The sequence below is a fragment of the Acanthochromis polyacanthus genome, chromosome 6 (genome assembly GCF_021347895.1).
Source record: "Acanthochromis polyacanthus isolate Apoly-LR-REF ecotype Palm Island chromosome 6, KAUST_Apoly_ChrSc, whole genome shotgun sequence".
Classification (NCBI taxonomy): domain Eukaryota; kingdom Metazoa; phylum Chordata; class Actinopteri; family Pomacentridae; genus Acanthochromis; species Acanthochromis polyacanthus.
Genome location: NC_067118.1, coordinates 34,009,404 through 34,028,754, shown reverse-complemented (window position 1 = coordinate 34,028,754; position 19,351 = coordinate 34,009,404). Strand labels below are relative to the sequence as shown.

The window sequence follows — 19,351 nt, the reverse complement described above, 5'->3', positions numbered from 1 at the left end:
AAATGCCCCAACACACTGGAGCCAGTCCTCAGCAACAGTTACCCACTCAGCCTCAACAAGGAGGCCCAATGCCTGGTCTTCATTTCCCTAATGTCCCCACAACTTCACAGAGCTCCAGACCTAAAACCCCAAACAGAGCCAGTCCCAGACCATACCACCATCCTCTCACCCCAACTAATCGCCCACCCAGTACTGAGCCCTCTGAAATTAATCTTTCACCTGAAAGACTAAATGCCTCTATTGCAGGGCTGTTTCCTCCAAAAATCAACATTCCTCTCCCTCCGAGACAGCCGAACTTAAACAGGGGATTTGACCAGCAAGGTCTTAACCCAACAACTCTGAAAGCCATCGGGCAGGCCCCCCCAAATCTAACTCTACCAGGCAACAACAACAATGGCATTGCAGGTGGAAATACCACTAATAATAATCAGCAGGCTTTCTCTGCTGGCACTGGTGCAGGGGCTGCAGCTGCAAAACAGGATAAACAGCCTGGAGGGCAAGGCAAGAGGGCAAGTCCAAGCAATAGTCGGAGGTCAAGCCCAGCCTCTAGCCGCAAGTCAGCCACCCCAAGTCCAGGAAGACAAAAGGCGACAAAAATGGCTATCACTTGCCCTCCCCACCAGCAGCAGTTGGTCAACCCTCAGGGGCAAACAATGATGCTGAGCCCTACCTCAGTACCTCCAAGTCCAGTATCTATGCCTTCACAAGTAAGTGTGGGCATGGAGGCCCAACAGACCCAGAGCACCCTCCATGGGATTCAAGGTAACCCTCCTGATGGAGTCAGGGAAAGTCAGGGAATGCTGACAGCAGAGCAGCGGCAGATGCCCCAACCTCAACCCCAGCCACAACCTTTGAGGGAGTTATCAGCTCCCAGAATGGCAAGTCCTCGTCTACCCGTGCCACAGCAGCCTAAACCTGACACGGAGCTGCAGGCTGGCACAGAGGATAGGCAACCAACACAGCTAGCACCTGTGCAGGAGTCTGAGGTCTCACCTGCTGTCAGAGCACCGCCAACCTCCCTCAACCAGTTACTGGATAACACAGGTGTTCCAAACATGCCTCTTCGCCCCATACAGAGTAGTACTGTTAGGAATGTCATGGGAAAGGACAGTCCCAAGTCTGCTTTGGATTCAGACAGACCAGTTCACAATAACTCTCAGAGTACAGATGTATCAGCGCCAGTCGCTACTACTGCCACTATAAGTGAAACACAAACTAAACCCAAACCTGCTGTCCCAGTCCCTACCAGCAGTCCTAACTTGCAGCTTGCTTCAACTCCCAGCTCACAGCCTCCCACTAACTTGAACTCAAATACTACTCCCAGTCTTAACCAAAACCCCATCTCCAGTCTGGGTGTGAATCCAACTCCAAATGTAAATCCATCACCTACTCTTGGCAGCACTGTCAGTACTAACACTATTGCCACCCCAAGTGTAAACCCCAACCCAATCACTTCTGGACAGAACAGTTCTGCTTCAACCATGAGTACCATTTCTAACTCCAGCTCTGCTGTAAACCCAGCCAATTCGACTGTAAAAGCAAGCCCTAGTCCTAAACCAGTGACAAATGTTCATTCAGTGATCCAGATCCCTGCCTCTTCCAGCACCATTTCACCCAACCAGATCACTGTGTTTGTCACCTCCAACCCCATCACTTCTGCCCCAACTCCACAGGCACCCACATCTATGGTTTCCACCATGGTGGCTGTCCCTAACAAGAACATTAGACCTCAGGACATCCGGCAGCAGAGCCCTGCCCCTCGGCCTCAGTTCATCACCACCACCCCCGTATTTATCAACCCAATTTTTCAAGTCCCAGGTACATCTGTGGCTCCCAATACAACAGTGGTATCACAGGCAGTCACTATGGTTGGATCTATTCAAGTGTCCACTACAAACATCCAACTATCTCCTACACCAAGCTCCATCCAGTCCTCAGTGGCTACCATGGCCAGCACCCAGGCTGCCAGGAGTACTGTTGGACAGGTCCAGATTGCTACGACTATGTCCTCGTCAGCCCCAGTTGGTACTCCCCTTAATCCTCAGCAGATAAACCCGGGGGCTGTTAAAACTGAAAATCCTGGTGAGGCAGGTTCTACTCAGAAATCTGCTCTCCCAGTTCGGCAGCCATCTCCACATCCAAGCCCTTCAGCAGCACCTCCCTTTCAAGCACCTCTTGCTTCTCCTCCCTGCTCTAGTCCTGGAGCTGTTACCACCATGCGAAAAAGCCCCATGTCTCCATCTCTCACTGCCCAGGGGAAAAATAAGCCTGCACAGCCTGCTGCTGCAGTTTCTGGTACAGCGGACTCCCAGCAAAGCCCCATAGAAAGGCCTGCACAGAGTCATACAGGACCTGTACTGCCACAGACCTTTAATCCTCCTGCAAGTACAGCTATTCAGATTGAAGCACAAGCTCCCCACACTTCTATTGTTGCTCCAAGCAACATTACTCAGCCTGTAGTCTCCTCTCCAGTTGCAGTCTCAGGCCAAGTTACTGCTGCCACTCAGATTCTTGGCCAGGCTCCAGTGATTGCACCAGCTTCTGTCTCAAGCCCAGCACAGGCGGCAATGTCTCAAGCACCTGTTGTCACTGTAGTCGATACTACCACTGGTGTCTCTTCTTCTACCTTGCTTTCCACGGCCACTCCTGTACAAAGTCCTGTACCTTCCATTGTTCCAATTGTTGCTGCACCTAGACCTGCTCAGGACGCTCCCCTCACCACATCCTCTCCAGCTGCTAACCCCAGTGGAGTTTCACCAGGACAGTCTGAGCCCCCAACTGTGGAGCAATCCATGCAACCAGCTAAAGCACCTGCTGAAAGCACTCAGCCCACCACAGGTAAACACACAGCTATTGGTTACAATGATTATTCAGTATGTATACATTTATCAAGTAAATGGGATAATAGTCAGATTCTGGGTGTGATCCTTGTCAGGTCAGGTGACTGCACATACCTTAATGCACCTTGTGTCCATGCTGCACTAAGTGTTAATTATTACATTTTGTAATAGCACAATGTTTAACATTTCTTCTCCCTGTTGTTTGAAGAGGAAAACACTGTCTCTGTGCAAAACCATCGGTAACAGGTGACCACAGTAGACCAGAGAACATATGTGTTTGCTATTTGAAAATGTTCCAGTTGAACCATATCATCCTTTCATTCCCAGCACCTATTCAGCAAGAAGTACCACAGTCCCAGGAACCTGTTGCCACTGAGAAGACGAGTAAGTGTAGTCATCCTTGTTTTACTGTTGTTAAAACTGCATTTCTAATAAATACAGAGGAGCAATGTCATATGAGCTATTTGGAACGAGATGGCATAGAAGTAATTTGTGCTTTTGTGTTATTCAGGTGAAGACGTCCCAACAGGTTCTGAGCAGGGGTGAGATTCTTTTTAACATTTTTATTCTTTAAATCACCATGTTGTTGATTAGCTGTGTACTGCTTCATGGGTTTGGGTTTTTAAGGTGTCCCTTACTATTGATTGGCCTAATTTTAAGACTCATGCTCTTGAAGAAGAAATGCTTAGGCATTTCAAGCTCTACTGAAACTCAGGGAGTTCATTTGGTTGGCCATGGGGGTACATGGTGAAAACAATGAGCCTCGTGGCCTCAGCGCTTGGTATGTATGATTAGCATGCAACAAAATAAATATACTAATGCATGTTGAAAGCTTAAATAAAAAATCTGCCTACAACAAAACAAATTGTATCTGTCCGCTGACCTTTATGGCCGTATCTCTTTTCCTGGGGATTGTCATATTGTGGTGTGGAAGTGAAGCCATGTTTGTTCAGCACAGTTTATAGTTTACCGCTGTTTTTCCACTTCTATCACAGATGGGCAAAGAAAAGAAAGACGCCCATCAACTTAGTCCCAAGGTATGTATTTTAATATGTTTGCGCTGCAAAGACACAAGCAGTGATCATGTCGACGTAGTGGATGCTGTCGGGATGAAGACGGACAGTATCTGTGGTAGACGAGGAAAAACAGCAGAGTCCTGATTGGTATTATATCTTTCTGTGAGTAGAGCAGAGTTAACCAACACCCTTGCACGTTTAATAACATGCCCGTGTGTTGTCCTTCCTTCCTTGTCGTTTGTTGTTTTTCTGTGTGGTTCTCCCAGAGCTGCTGTGGAGAAGCCCAAAGGGCCAAGCAGACGAAGCTCCCGGGCAGAGAAAGAGGTAGAGGAGGAGCCAGTGGCGGACAGCGGCATCAGGAAGAGATCGGCCAGGCCTGGAACCAGTGCTGCTGTAAAAGGTAACGAACACTTTAAAAGACCAATATCTGTCTCTACACCTAACCTACACACAGCATTGCTCATTTTCCCCTAACGCACTTATATGCTATTATTAACAGAAACTGGAGCGAGCCCCACCCAGGCCAAACGAAGGAAGTCTAAATAGGCACCACTGCAGTCGTGGTAACCTGTGAACTGTACTGTAAATGTTTTGTTTCCCTGCTGTGAATCAGTTGATATTGGTTTCTCTAACCCAGATTATGAATTTGTACTGGAAAAAAGAAATCATGTACAGCTTGTGGTCAAAAGAATTATGCTCTCGTTTATCCATGCTATTATGTGAGATTGTAGCTAGAATGTGTGCATACAGTTTGTGTGGATGTGCTTTTTATATTAAATGCTGGATTAATCATGTGAAGACTGATAATGGAGCTTGTCATTATTGTATAATTATGTTGTAAAACTGAATTAAATTTTCTACTGCTTTCCTTCTGTGAAACAGCGTGATTTGATTCATATTTTGTCCCATAATTTGTCTCATAATTCTAAGCAGAACTGCTGTACACTGCATTATTTTTGATAATAGGTGGTGGCTTGAGGTGTTTAGGAGTTGAAAGGCTTGACAGCACATGGTCCATAAACACACATCCCCTGTGAATGCACTTAAAGTGGATTCAGACAGGATACAGAGTCCACAACAGCTTGTCAGATGGCGTTTTGATGCTGGTTCAGGTGAGGACCGCGCACAGCGTTCTGTCGGCATCCAGGTCGGTGTGAGCATGCGCAGTGGGTAAACGTTGGGACTCCATTCCAGGCTGTCAGTGAGGTTTCCCCGAGCCTCGCATCCTGAGCAGCCGCATCCTGAGCAGCTGTCTGCTGTGCCAACTTTACCTGCTTCACTAACAAAAACAACTTGACAATGAGCGGAGATCACGGACGCGGAGACTCTCAGGTAGCCCAAGGCCGTTAATTAACGTATTTTAGGCAGTTTTTACTAATTCCTCAGCAGTAACTGATAATAACACGAGTATTAACCGTCAGGATGTGAAATAAAGGCAAAGAAACGCTAGCTAACGTTGTAAGTTAGCGCTCCTCGCTGTCGTTTTAGAGGAAACTTTTAAATTACGCGAAATGGTGGCGTTTTATTGTAGCAAAATACACGTAATAGCGAGGGTTCATTTGTATGTCTATTGAAACTTGAATAACCGAGCTACCGGCATTTTGAAAATTGAAATATTAAAAACATTTTTCCCCTCAAATTTCAGGTCAATTCTGGATCTAAAGGAAGCGGTAGGTCCTCTGATGGGGATTTTTATTCATATTGACTCCTATTTCCAGTTGGAATCGTGTCTACCTGTGTGCTGTTAGTTTTAAAGGACAGAAATGGCGTCCCAGAGACTAAGTCCCTTCTCCTCCACTCTCTTGCGGCTATTGTTCAAAAAGAGGGTCTGAAATGCACACTTGCGACCCTCGGTTTTTTCATCTGATGGGTTATTCCGGAAGGGCCTGGCGTCGTGTTAATATTGCATACTTTAGTTTTGTGATATGTGCGTGCAAACACGGCGAATTTAGGAGCTGAAAGTGGCCGAATTGGGGCTGAGGACTTAGTCTCTGCGCCATTTTCTTTTTCTGTATGTAGCAGCCAGGGCGCCGATCAGAGAGCCAACTGTCTGCCGTGATATGGAGGCGAGAGCTGGGCGCTTATCGCCTCTCCCTGCCCCTATCTCCCAACCAAATGCACTCTTTGCCTCCATCTCTGTGCAAGAGGCTTCTATCTGCACCGCCATCAGGGAATGCTCACACAAGAGTTTAAAACTTCAAGTCACACACACACCACAAAGTTGCACTACATTATTAAAAACATTTGCATTGAGTAGTCTTTTTTGTTGTTGTTGTTGCACAAATTATAGCCTCCACACATCAGTGTCCGTTACTCCTGCAAAAGTTGGACGCACTTTTTTTCTTTGATTCTAAGGTTTGATTTGATGCACAGCACAAAAATGAGTGTGAACTTGTTTTGTATCTGGGATGTGTATTGTTGTTTCACATGACAGTAGCAGACAACAGTTATTCAACTGCCATGACAACAGGGGGCCACAAGGTGATGGTCAGTGGGAATTTCACTCAGCAGGACACGTTTTAATAATGACACTCCTGTAAAATCATTGTAGACTAATCATTTCACTGACTGTATGAACCCCCCTACTCTTTTCAAGTACAATCTTTATTATTTTCAATTTAAAAATCCTGCTAAAGCTATTTTTGTGTTAAGTAGTGAGAGAAAATTAATATCATGAGGCAAGATTTGAAGTATTAGGAATCTTTTGGCAAATGCCAGTGGTGGGTACTGACCCCTGATGGTTCCTCACTGCTCACCCTTATCTAAGCTTTATTGTTTAATTTTAAAGTAGTGTAATATGGATTTAATTACTGTACTTGCAGAGTTACTTATGCTTTAGTTGAATGTTTTCAATTTGGCTAAATGTTGCACACTTTGCTCCATTTATTTGGCGTCATAAGCCATAGTTTTCTTTATAGATTTCAGATTTTACAACGATTTTACACTTTTATAGATTACATTGTATAGTTAAAACCAGCTCCACCTTGACTAACTACCACAGTAAAATGAAGCCTTCACATGAAGTGATCGGTAGTGATGTGCCAAGTCAAATATTAAAGCATTGTATAGGAGCAATTGCTGAAATATTTAGTGCAGTTTGCTGACATTGCACAGCTTTTCAATTTTTCTTCTTTTCGAGTTTTTTTCAACAGTTATTAACCCCTTCTATGTCTGTGATTGTAATGTTATTTTTCTAAGGTTATGTCCATTGCAGCATCTCCTACTGGAGATTTGTCTTCTAAATAATAATAGTAATAAGCTTTGAAAGATGTTTCTTGTTCACAAACTTTAAAAAAGGAACAAATGCAGAGGCATTTGTTCCCTGAGTTTTTCCTTCATTCCCAGACTTGGTGCTGTTTTACTAGTACTTATGTTGCCTTATGTACGACCTTAAAAGCCTTTTAAATCTACAAGTGTAACGAGCTAGACATAAAATATCGGATAGTTGGATGATACACATTCAACAAAATGATATTTTTTTTTGATTTTTTTATGTTACTGAACAAGTTGATCTTTCCTTTGTGGCATAGACACTCACAAACATAAAGACAAGCACAAAGACAAGGAACACAGACACAAAGACCACAAGAAAGACAAGGAGCGAGAGAAATTCAAGCACAGCAACAGGTTTGTTCCTTTCTCTCACTTGTTTGGTGAAATACTCGACAATACTGGAATCAGTGTTCATATATTACACTTGCCTGCAGCTCCTAAAATGATCAGTTTTGATTGTTGACTCATAACATGTATTTATCCTTGCAGTTTTTTGCTAGTGGCTGTTTTAACTGAATTTTAAATGAGGAAGACAGTGACAAAGGTTTTGCATTTATATGCAGATTCTGTCAGTATGAAACATAAAAAGGCAAACTTAAAAAAAAACAAAAAGAATCACAGAGGGCACTGCTGATTTAATTGGAACTAACAGAACTCTGTCATGCTTCACATGAAAGCCCTGAGATTCACTTTCATGAATGACATCTGCAAAACATTTGCAGTTCGAACCACTGCGGAACATTTGCTTTGGTTTCTTTTTGGCTGATAAAAATTGTTGTGGGCTGCAATATGATGGCAGATTAATAACATTGCCATTGTGTGTTAAAAATGATAAAGTGTATGTTGCTGGTGGTCGGTTCTCCGTTGATGACATCTTCTGTGTCTGTGCATCTGGACAACGCCTGACCCTTGTACTTGATCCCTGACCTCTGTGTTCCAGCGAGCATAAGGAGCATTCTGAGAAAAAACACAGAGACAAAGACAAAGAGAAGCTGAAGCACAGCGACGGCAGCTCAGACAAGCACAGAGAAAAACACAAAGAGAAAGACAAGGACAAAGAAAAGAGGAGAGAAGAGAAGGTTTGATAATGGATCCTCAGTATGCAGTTTCACAGCAGCCTATACATCTTAGGACTACATATTGTTTTTAGTTTTGTCATTGTGACTGAATACTTACAGTGAGACATTCAGGTCAAAAAACTGTTTTATCATGATGAGGAAATGATTGTTTTATGGTCCTGACTAGGAATAGATCGATTATTGGCCTGGTCTAATATTATGGCCATTATTTCCATCGATATATTTCCGATTATCGGTATGAGTATTTTTGTTGGCCAATTATTGATCAATTAAATGTGCTACTTCTGTATCACTCTGGTCTCAGAAATGTCTCTTACGCAGGGAATACAAACACTGAACAAGAAACACAAGTTCTGGCTACAAACCAAGAAATTAGCTACTCTCACAGAGGCTAAAGCTAAGCTAACAACCAGCGACCTAGAAGACAGCCACAGTTTACCCTGAAACAAAGTCTGGATAACAATAATTAATACAGCTTTAAAATATAGACATTAGTGGACAATAAAAGTGATAGAACAGAGAAAGAGAAAATAGTTAAACATATAGTCACCCTTATTAATGAAGAATCCTTGTTGTGAAAGACAGGTTTTCTGCTATCACATGCTGTTAAAACATTATATCCGATGCATATTGGCTCGAAAAAATATCAGCTATCAGCCTTTATTAATTACCAATAATCACTACCGACCCGGAGAAAAACATACTAATGGATCCCTAGTCCTGACATAGCACATGAGTTTGTTAATGTATTTCACTGTGTTCCATAGATTTCCCTCTTGAGAAGACAAAACATGAAACTAATTGTTAAGTACAGATGACTAGGCTTCCATTAACTCTAACTATGAGCAAAAGTTAAAGACAGTTAAAACTTGTTTAAAGGTGTGAAAGCAGTTAATTCGCATTTGATAATCTTTCTTTGTTTCTCACAGATCCAATCATCCCATTTAGACAAGCCTAAAAAGGAGAAGGAAAATGGATATGTAAGGTAAACAGTGTCACTTTTTCTCATCTGAAATAAAGTTAAATACAAAGCAGATTTGCTTTCGGAAAGAATATACGGTAATAGAAGTGTAATGAAATATTGCTTCCCTTCAATGTGTGAATTAGAGACACAAGCCCTGTTGCCATTAAAAGCGAGCCTGAAGAAGGCAACGGCTTCTACCACTCTCCCCAACACAACAAGACGTCCAAACGAGAGCACGATGATGAAGAGTAGGTGTCATCTAAATGAATCCAGAGTCCTTGTAGTTACAGTTACGGTTCAGTTCACGTGTCTGTGTGATTGTTTACAGATTTGAATACAAGCCCAAAAAAGTCAAGGTGGAACATGACAAAAAGGCCAAGAAGAGGAAACATGAGTATGAAGAAGACGAGGAGGATGAGGTTCATTATGTTTGTCTACACACTGCTGTGATTAATGCATTGTCATAGAGTCCGGGCTGGAGTGTCTGCTGTTTGTATTCTGTAGATTTATTTTGTTGTCTCCACTTGTTTTAGGATGTCAAGCACAAAAAGAAGACAAAAGACAAAAAGGTGACTGAGGGGAAAAAAGCCAAAAAAGAAGAGGAGGAGAAGTGGAAATGGTAAGCTCATTTTGCAGATAAATTGTAGACCCAGGACAGTTAATTGTTTTTCAGCAGCTACTAGGGAGTGTGTTTCTCTTCTCTGTTTAGGTGGGAGGAGGAAAGATATACTGATGGCTCCAAATGGCGCTTCCTCGAACACAAAGGTCCAGTGTTTGCACCGCCATATGAACCCTTACCTGACAACGTTAAATTTTACTACGATGGTGAGTATATTTTTGTGAAAATTAAGTTGGAATCTATTATCAATTATTGTTATTTTCAGTGAAAGCCACAATTTAATCTTCTGTATTTTGTAGGTAAGCCTATGAAGCTTAGTGCACCTGCTGAAGAGGTCTCCACATTCTTTTCCAAGATGTTGGATCATGAGTACACCACTAAGGACATCTTCAGGAAGAATTTCTTTAAGGACTGGAGGAAGGTGAGGATATTAAACATGAAAAATACTGTTCATACCTCAAGTGAAGTTCCAAGTGTTTAGAATGAATTTGCTTCAGATATCCCCTGTTTTATTTTAGGAAATGACATCAGAAGAGAAGTCCAAGATCACTGACTTGAATAAGTGCAACTTCAAAGAGATGAGTGAGTACTTCAAGGCCCAGTCAGAAGCCAGGAAACAGATGTCAAAAGAGGAGAAGCAGGTAGGCCTACATTCATGCAAATTGTCCCAGCTTTAAAAACAATGTCAAATCTCTCATTGTGTTTGCTTGTAGAAAATCAAAGAAGAAAATGAACGGCTCCTCCAGGAGTATGGTTTCTGCATCATGGACAACCACAAGGAGAGGATTGGAAATTTCCGCATTGAGCCGCCAGGACTGTTCCGAGGACGAGGCGACCATCCTAAGATGGGCATGTTGAAACGCCGCATCAGACCTGAAGACATTATTATTAACTGTAGCAAGTGAGGAATCTCATTACCACCATTATCATCACTATCTTCATCAATCGTGTCTAGTTCAGAGTTGTACCACAAGGTGGCCCTGTCAGACCATATTAGAAATTACATGATGAGATTGTTGTGTGAACCGTAAGGGTAGATAGGATGTACGAGCATGCTAAAACAAAATGTATTAAGTGGGTGTTTGAGGAAGATTTTAGTTTGTCAGAAGGTCATGTGCAGATGTATGGTGTCAATTATAGTCTTGGTCTTTACCCCTCTCTCCCTGTCCTGCCTTGTTTTCTTAATCTTCCATTCCATCTTTTTACTAACAGATTATGATTACTATTTTTATTTATAGATTGTGTTCTACTTACCTATATTTATGAGAAGGCAAATTTATAGTCGTCATTCGCTGTCAAAGAGCCAGAAAAGACTATACGTGCTGCCTGTGGCATGTACAGTATGGCAGTTTATCACTCACTCACACTTAGACACATGCCGGCACTGTGTCAAAGGTAGCCTTCCTGTCAGAGTTCTCTGTGTCTGTGCAAATGATAGCACAACCTCAGGAGCACATGTTGACCCCCACATATTGGTTAGTGTTTCTCTCTGCACCATTGTCTCATAGCTGTAGCGTTACCAATGTGAAGCTAATCCTGAACTTATACATTTGGGTAGAATTCACATTGTCTGACAATTTTCCCAGTTGTGAGGAAAGAACTTCAAGAATAAACCGGGTTAGGCAAAACTGCAACGATCCCCTATCCTCCCAGCATACAATTGGGAAAGCCTGTCAACATATGTCTTTTTCTGTAGGGACTCCAAGCAGCCTAAACCTCCCCCAGGGACAAAATGGAAGGAGGTTCGCCATGACAACAAAGTGACCTGGTTAGCGTCTTGGACAGAGAACATCCAAGGCTCCATCAAGTACATCATGTTGAATCCCAGTTCCAGGATCAAGGTACTTGTGTTCTCACACCTTTAGCCACCAGGAGTCTATTTGATCAGTTATGCCTTAATAAGAAAAAAATGTGTCTTTTTACAGGGGGAGAAGGACTGGCAGAAATATGAGACTGCGCGACGTTTGAAGAAGTGTGTGGATCGAATCCGTACTCAGTATAGAGATGACTGGAAGTCAAAAGAGATGAGGATCAGACAGAGAGCTGTGGCACTGTACTTCATAGACAAGGTGAGCAAAAAGTACAATTAATATTCCATGACAACAAGTTTAGAAACACTCAATGTAGAGTAGCTTTGGTTTTACAAGTGGTGCATCTGACAAAGCAGTAGGTGCAGAAAGAATGTGTTATCAGAGTAAGCTGAAGTGAACTACTCAGACTTAGAGTTATCATTTCAGTGAATCGTAGGGCCTTCAGTAATTCCCCTGGTGAACCAAGTTAAAAGAAAATATCCTGAGCAAATGTTGCACGCTTATGTCTGAATGACGATCATGATGTATTGTTTTCCTATGAAGCTGGCACTGAGGGCAGGCAATGAAAAGGAGGAAGGTGAGACAGCGGACACCGTTGGCTGCTGCTCGCTGCGGGTGGAACACATCAAACTGTACCCCAAGATGGACGACCAGGAGTACGTGGTGGAGTTTGACTTCTTGGGAAAAGACTCCATCCGCTACTACAACAAGATCCCTGTGGAGAAGAGGGTGAGAAAAGGGGATGAGACAAACATGTGAATGAAGAGTTAAACACAGGAATGGGGAAGGAAAGAGGAATTGTGACAGATGATATATTACAGCGCAAAACTGCAATTTCTGGTTTTATGAGGGTGTTGTTGGTTATGTATTTAACAGATTTGGAATTTAGTGTTAATGATATGAGTGGCCTCTATGCTGAGGAGGATGTTTGCACAGGCAGGTGATCGGACACAAAAAGCTTTCCGTCAGCCCTACCTCGGAGGGTAGTCTGTTTCCTGCTGCTGGAGTGTACTCACCCACACACACTTACATATAGAGACACATACTAGGGATGATCAGCATTCAATCTAAAATTCTTCTGCACACCTGGGCCAAATCTTCTTAGATAGACGAAAATAGAAGCACTCAAAAACATCACACTAGTCATTAAACCACCTGCACTTATTATGAACAGAAATAAGATAACACCCCCTACAGGCAGAAATGTGATGGTGCATTCACAAACACAACTGTGATGAGTTGAATGTTAGGGATTTCCTGCTAAAGGAATCTTTGTTATTCTTTCTTATCAGGTCTTTAAAAACCTCCAGTTGTTTCTCGAGAACAAGCAACCTGAAGACGACCTTTTTGACAGACTCAATGTAAGAAACACAAAGGAATATCTGCCCCCAAGGCTTCATTTTTAAGTGAACTGCTTTCATTTCTAATCAGAGTGCTTTGTATAATTCAGTTTCCTTTGCCCAACTGTACCCACCCCACATTCCCTTTCTTTCCTGTGTTTCCTGCAGACTTCTATTCTGAATAAGCACTTACAGGAGCTGATGGATGGACTAACAGCCAAAGTTTTTCGTACCTACAACGCCTCCATCACCCTGCAACAGCAGCTCAAGGAACTCACCTGCCGTGAGTGACAGCACTTTTATGCAATCACTTAGCAGCTCATCAAAGTCAGCGCCTACAAAGTAGTGAAATCCAGTCTGCATTCCTGTAAGGAATTCTTCCAGGATTTAATCAATAAAATATCTCTTAGACCATGCAGTACACCAGTCAGCCATAACATTAAAACCACTAACAGGTGAAGTGAATAACACTGATCATATTGATACTATGTGGGTTTCTGATTTAAAACCTTGGATTTTGGCATCCGTGTTGATTAGACACCAAAATAAACATTGTCTCAGAACAAGCACACTCACTCGTGCAAATGGATATCACAAATATCGCTAGCCTAAAACTGAAGGAAAACTCACCCTACTGCATCGCAAAACATCAGTCAGGAAGATTGTGAGGAACATGACAATTGACCGAGGTGTTCATTTGGCCTCCAAACGTCCTAGACCCCATTCTGATCAAGCATCAACAGGATGCAGTGGAATAAGGATCCACTGCCACCGTCCTGGTACCAGACTCCATAGGACACCCTCAGAGGTCCTCTTCTCTATGCCCAATGATTCAGGGCATTTTTGACGACCTAAAGGGGACCTACACAGTGTTAGGCAGGTGGTTTTAGTGTTGTGGCTGATTGGTATATCCTTCATCCCCACTGCCATCAGACTATATAACACTACTGTGTAGTTGTTATTATGTGCAATATTTATTATCATGTTCTTGCACTTTCGTGACTTTTGCACTCCTCTGTTTTTTGTTTCTAAGAGCCCTGTAACAGTAAATTTCTCCTTTGTGAGATCAATAAAGTCTATGTTATCTTATGTTATCTTATCTTATATACGTGAAGATATAACAGGTGGCTCTTGTATTATTCCTGCTGAAGATGCACAATCTCTTTGGAGTTTATATCCATTTATTCTGACAATGACAGATAGTAAAGCAGCGCCTCCACGTAAATAAAACCGCCTGCTGCTGCTCCGCTCCCACAGGAGACTAGCACAAAGGGCCTCATAATGAAATATTCAACATGGAACATCAACTCGTGCAATAAAACATACCTGACAGGGGCAAATAATGAAGCTGAAATGGCATGTAAATAAAACTGGCCGCTCCAGCAGCTACCTACACAAATACAATAAATTAGCACAAATAGGGGATGTTAGCTTAGTTTATTGTAACTGTAAGCCTGTAGCATGGAGCTGTTAGGGAGTATTTAAGTGACAGTACACTGATATACGGGTGTGATGTAAAGAGGGCAAAAAGAAATGTGATACATTGGGCATTATAGGTGAGTAGAAGGCGGAAATGGAGCTTTGAACGTCAACCCTGTTTTTGGAAGGTGTCCTCATACTATTTTTGTAGGCCTTCCCATTCAGATAACGGCTGTACTTAAATGAAATTTGTGTAACAAATTTTCAAATTTAGTGCACATTGCTGAACTATTAAAACATTCAGTCACTGCAAAATTTAAATAAGTGATTTTAGATTTCACTAATTCAAAGCTTTATCTCTTACTGTGTTGTGTTGGACAGCTGATGACAGCGTCCCCGCTAAAATCTTGTCCTACAACCGAGCCAACCGCGCTGTGGCCATTCTCTGTAACCATCAGAGAGCTCCACCCAAAACATTTGAGAAGTCCATGCAAAACCTTCAAACTAAGGTAAACTTTTTTTCTTTGATTGATAAAACATATTCCTTCTCTACATGATGTAGATTATTTTGCTCACTCATCATGTGTTTGTTGTGATTACAGATTGATGAGAAACAAAATCAACTGTCTGCAGCCAGGAAGCAGTTGAAGGCCGCCAAGGCTGATCACAAGGCTTCCCGTGATGAGAAGAACAAAAAGTAAGAAATTCTGAGAGAGTTTGATGTGCTGCTTACTTACTTAACCCTGCTAGTCCCTGCTAGGATGTGAGACAACACAGTTTTATTTCTACAGACTCTTAACAGTGTTTAGGTCTTCTTCTTCTCTTCTATCTTTTCCTGCATCTGTGTATCTCCATCGCTTTATCTTTCCTTGAATTTTTTTCGTTTTCTTCTGTGTCTTAACATCTGCTTCTTTCTGTTTTTGCGTTTCGCTTTCTCTCTCAGGACTGTGGAGGTCAAGCGTAAAGCTGTGCAGAGGATAGAGGAGCAGCTGATGAAGCTTCAGGTTCAGGCCACAGACAGAGAGGAGAACAAGCAGATTGCTTTGGGCACGTCCAAGCTCAACTACCTGGATCCACGCATCTCTGTTGCATGGTAATTACAACTCAGCAGACCTTGTTTATCTATGTGTATTACCTGTTATTTGATCACGGTTGTCACTATGGTTTAAAAAAAAAACAACTGTGAGTAAACCACCCAGTGTTGCATAAGCTGGCTGTCTGTGGGTGGGCGGGTTTGTGGAGTGCATATCTACCTTGGTGACAGAAAGGCAGGAAATGCTCTTGCATTGTAGGAAAAGGAGCAGCACAAGCAAAAAAGCTAACGGCTGCAAAAGGAAAATAAGAGGAAGAAAAGCGTGTGAGTGCGAGGAACAATGGGGTTTGTTTCTGAAAGCCAGGGAGCGTCCCCAAACAGCACTCCTTCCTCCATGTGGGAAGTCAATGAGGAGCTGTCTGTGGCTGAATGGAGGGCCAGGCCGCAGAGCAGTGGAACAGAGGTCCGCCCTCCCTAACCGATGCCCCACAGCTATTTCTGGAGAGCCTCCTCCTCAAGCACAATGGATACAGGAATGCTCCATGTTTTGCGTGGTTGTGGACGTATGAGACGGGGTCCCCTCATGTTGGGTGGTGCATGGGAACCTGGCATAGACTGCAGTATGTGTGAAAATATGTGGAACAGAGTTGAAGGTGCAGTGGCTCGGCTGCTAGCCAGTTTAAAGTGTAAAGAGCTTAGTAGCGGTGTGGTTCTTCCAATACATTAATCCGTATTTTATCTGTAATTCCTTCTGTTTACTAGATGCTAAGTAAGCTAAGTCGCTAGGTGTTAGTTGGCTACTTGAATCTTACATAATATCGTATCAACTAATACTATGTAGATATTATGCTTTGTATTATTTTCAGAATGCTCTATTTGATGGGTTAATTGTAAGATAATTTATGTAATAAATGAAATCAAGAGGGAGTAGATTTTAACAAGAAAACAAATGGTTGCTACTAGCTATAAAAAGCCACTCGCTATTTTTTGCAAGTTATTTTCTTTTTAAGGAATGTTATTTTGATTTACATATATATTTTTTAAAGCAGTCCAACCAGAAGTAAAACTTCCAATCTTTTATTTGTCAGCTCCTCGATTCTTGCTATAATGCTTGTGTGACTATTAGTATAAAGGGGTTCAGATTGGCCTTTAGTGTTTAAACCACCACGATCAGACAGGAACTTTCTGAGTTTTTATGTTACGTATGGAGATTTTAAATACATTTCTCAATTTAACATCTACCAAATGTGAAAAAAATCTTTATTTGATGTGTGCCTTGGCGCATAACAACAAGACCACAGGCTTCTCAACCAAAATTCCCAAAGTTCAGAATCCCCACTCGTACATACGTGATTGACTCAAGCTCCCCTCTGAGGGTCTGTTCTGTCCAAAAGTGCCAGTAACAAGCTGCTATAGGCAGCAGTGTTCGTTATACATATTTATATGTGCGATTTTTAGCTAAAAAAAATTTAGAAAATGGCGGAGACTGTTTACATTCACCTGTTGTACACCACCTTGGATTGTGCTGCATTGGCTAACTTTTTGCCCTTAATTATGGCTCCTAAGCATGATCAAGTTGTAAAAAAAGAAAAGTGCAACATATTCTTTTATCTTCTTGTAAAATGACTCATACATGCATGAAAGTCATTGGTGTTCATGACTTTTCTGAGGATAACTGATCGATATTGTGATGCACGTAATGGCTTTGTTTACATTTTTGCTGGAGTTCCAACTTTTGGCGAAAATCAACTTGCGTCGATCCGTAGGAACAGAACTCCAACTTAAGTCGAGGACTCCATGTATAGACCAGAACCTTTTGACATGAGTGGATCCAAGTTTCAACATTACCAACTGAGTGAAATGCCACTTTCATGTCACAGCAAAGTCTGAAATGTGAGGGATTTTTGATTTTCAACTATAATGTTACAAGCTGTTGCAAAATGACTGCAAATGCACCACTTACATCAAAATACACTCAACAAAAATATAAATGCAACACTTTTGTTTTTTCTCCCATTTTTTATGAGATGAACTCAAAGATCTAAAACTTTTTCCACATACACAATATCACCATTTCTCTCAAATATTGTTCACAAATCTGTCTAAATCTGTGATAGTGAGCACTTCTCCTTTGCTGAGATAATCCATCCCACCTCACAGGTGTGCCATATCAAGATGCTGATTAGACACCATGATTCGCACACAGGTGTGCAGGGGGTGATGGGAATCAGCGGTCCAGTCGATGTCCAGGGAGATGTGGGTTGGCAGTGGAGAGTGGGCAGGAGGTTCCGATTCCAGGGGGGAAAGCACGGACCGGTTGTACTGAGTAGTGGGCAGGATGAGCACAGGATTAGTGGAGCAGGGACCTTCCAAGGCAGGGGGACAGAACCAGGTAGGGGTTTGGGGAGGACCAGGAGGGAAGGTCTGGGTGGACAGGGGATCCAGGATTCCAGAAGGCAGGGCTGGGTCGGAGACACCGGGCAGCTGGGTCGGTGAGCTAGGCAGAGCAGAGAACACGGTTAGATTGAGAATTTTTCCACAAGATAAAGTAGAAGGTTTGGCTAGAGCAACTGACTGAAGAATCATCGTTTACAATGTGGCAGGGTGTAGACTGTGTGATCAGCTTTTATTGTGAGGATGATGATGACCAGGTCAGCTGGGGGCTGAGGCAGGGGTGGAGGAGGGGGCCCTGACATAATTACACTTTAAGGTTGGAATAATGGCTATTTTTGCATTTGTCTTTTTTCTTTACCCTGAATGGCTCCATCTTCCCTCCTCTCCAGGTGCAAGAAGTTCAGCATTCCCATCGAGAAGATCTACAACAAAACCCAGAGAGAGAAGTTTGCTTGGGCAATTGACATGGCCGAGAAGGATTATGAGTTTTAAACACCCTTTTCTACTCTTGCCTTTGGCTGTAAAGATGGTTTCCAGTTGGTGTCAAATGACTCCACTGTGTGGTTAACTGCAGCGCTGTGAAAGGAGGGAGCTCAGACTTTGCCGAAGCTGTGATCACAGGTTAATCATTGTTGTGTATATATGGATCCGTTGTGTATAGGAAAAATAACCGCTGAACTATTTTACCAAGCTAATAAAGGGCGTCTCTCTAAAGAACATTTACAGTAGTGTGTATGTAGCTGCAGCTATCTGCCCGTGATCCAACAACTATGAACACATTAGTATTATCTTTCGTCAGATAAGCTGTACTGAAATTTGTAAGCCATCAGATTTATCGAGAAATTCTATATTCTCATAGAATGTTTGCGTGAGAAGACTGTGAGAAACAACATGAGAGATAATGATAATATAATGAATCTTAATTTGTGTAATTTTAGCGTGAAAGATTTGTACAATGAGATGAGCCCGACAGACTGATGACAGTGTGACGAATAGAAACCCTAGCACTATGCTCACATATTTATTAGCACACAGAATGTCATCTTTTTTTCCATTTAGATTTCTTTTGCTCTTTATTTCAGGGATGTACATATTTTGATCATTTTACAGTAATCATGATTCAGTGTTTTTTAAAATCGCGTGCCGTATGCGTTCTCAACAGACAGCTCTTCATTGCTCGTATGCAACTCTTGTGTGTCTGTTTCCCTGGTTTTACAACGAAAAGGCATACCATTGATCTCGGTTACTTGAAACGGCTGAAGTGCAGCTCGGGTTTTGTCTGCCCGAACTGTGCCTTCTGAGAAAGGGGTGTGGGTTTTTGCCAAAAAAGATCACAGAAGTCTATCATTGTAGTGTGCCGTTTTTGTATTGCTGTGATAAAGCAGAAAGTGTCTCTGACTTTCCAAATGTGAATGGATATTCTAAACTTTGGTCATTAATATTTCTTGCTATTTGTTCATGTACCACATAAACTGGCTGAACGCCTGTTGTTTTGAGCTTTGTAGTTTTCGAAGTAAAATATCAACTTTATCTTTATTGTCTTTGCTTTGTCATGTTTTTGGG

At 42.3% G+C, this 19,351-nt stretch overlaps 2 protein-coding genes across 4 annotated transcripts in view; both read left to right on the top strand.

Annotated features, from left to right (window-relative positions):
• Nucleotides 1-4,735, top strand: part of ncoa6 (nuclear receptor coactivator 6) — a 12,623-nt gene extending 7,888 nt beyond the window's left edge. For 2 of the 3 annotated variants that reach the window (XM_022190185.2, XM_051949150.1), the window contains exons 12-17: nt 1-2,838; nt 3,168-3,224; nt 3,352-3,382; nt 3,836-3,877; nt 4,123-4,256; nt 4,356-4,735. The exon at nt 1-2,838 is cut by the window's left edge and continues 211 nt beyond it. In XM_022190185.2, the coding sequence (XP_022045877.2) occupies nt 1-2,838; nt 3,168-3,224; nt 3,352-3,382; nt 3,836-3,877; nt 4,123-4,256; nt 4,356-4,402 (3,149 nt within the window). In that variant the 3' untranslated portion in view covers nt 4,403-4,735. The remainder of the gene's footprint in view (nt 2,839-3,167; nt 3,225-3,351; nt 3,383-3,835; nt 3,878-4,122; nt 4,257-4,355) is intronic. The other variant, XM_051949151.1, reaches the window with a different exon arrangement.
• Nucleotides 4,736-5,030: 295 nt separating this feature from the next.
• Nucleotides 5,031-19,318, top strand: top1b (DNA topoisomerase Ib). Its single transcript, XM_022190184.2, has 21 exons — nt 5,031-5,188; nt 5,502-5,526; nt 7,387-7,483; nt 8,070-8,208; nt 9,138-9,193; nt 9,316-9,420; nt 9,501-9,591; nt 9,706-9,791; nt 9,882-9,997; nt 10,091-10,212; nt 10,310-10,432; nt 10,505-10,692; nt 11,488-11,632; nt 11,717-11,860; nt 12,146-12,331; nt 12,895-12,963; nt 13,111-13,225; nt 14,743-14,870; nt 14,964-15,058; nt 15,305-15,454; nt 18,178-19,318. Exons 1-21 carry the CDS (start codon nt 5,156-5,158, stop codon nt 18,278-18,280), a joined length of 2,316 nt encoding a protein of 771 aa, XP_022045876.1. The 5' UTR covers nt 5,031-5,155; the 3' UTR covers nt 18,281-19,318.
• The last annotated feature ends 33 nt before the right edge of the window (nt 19,319-19,351 follow it).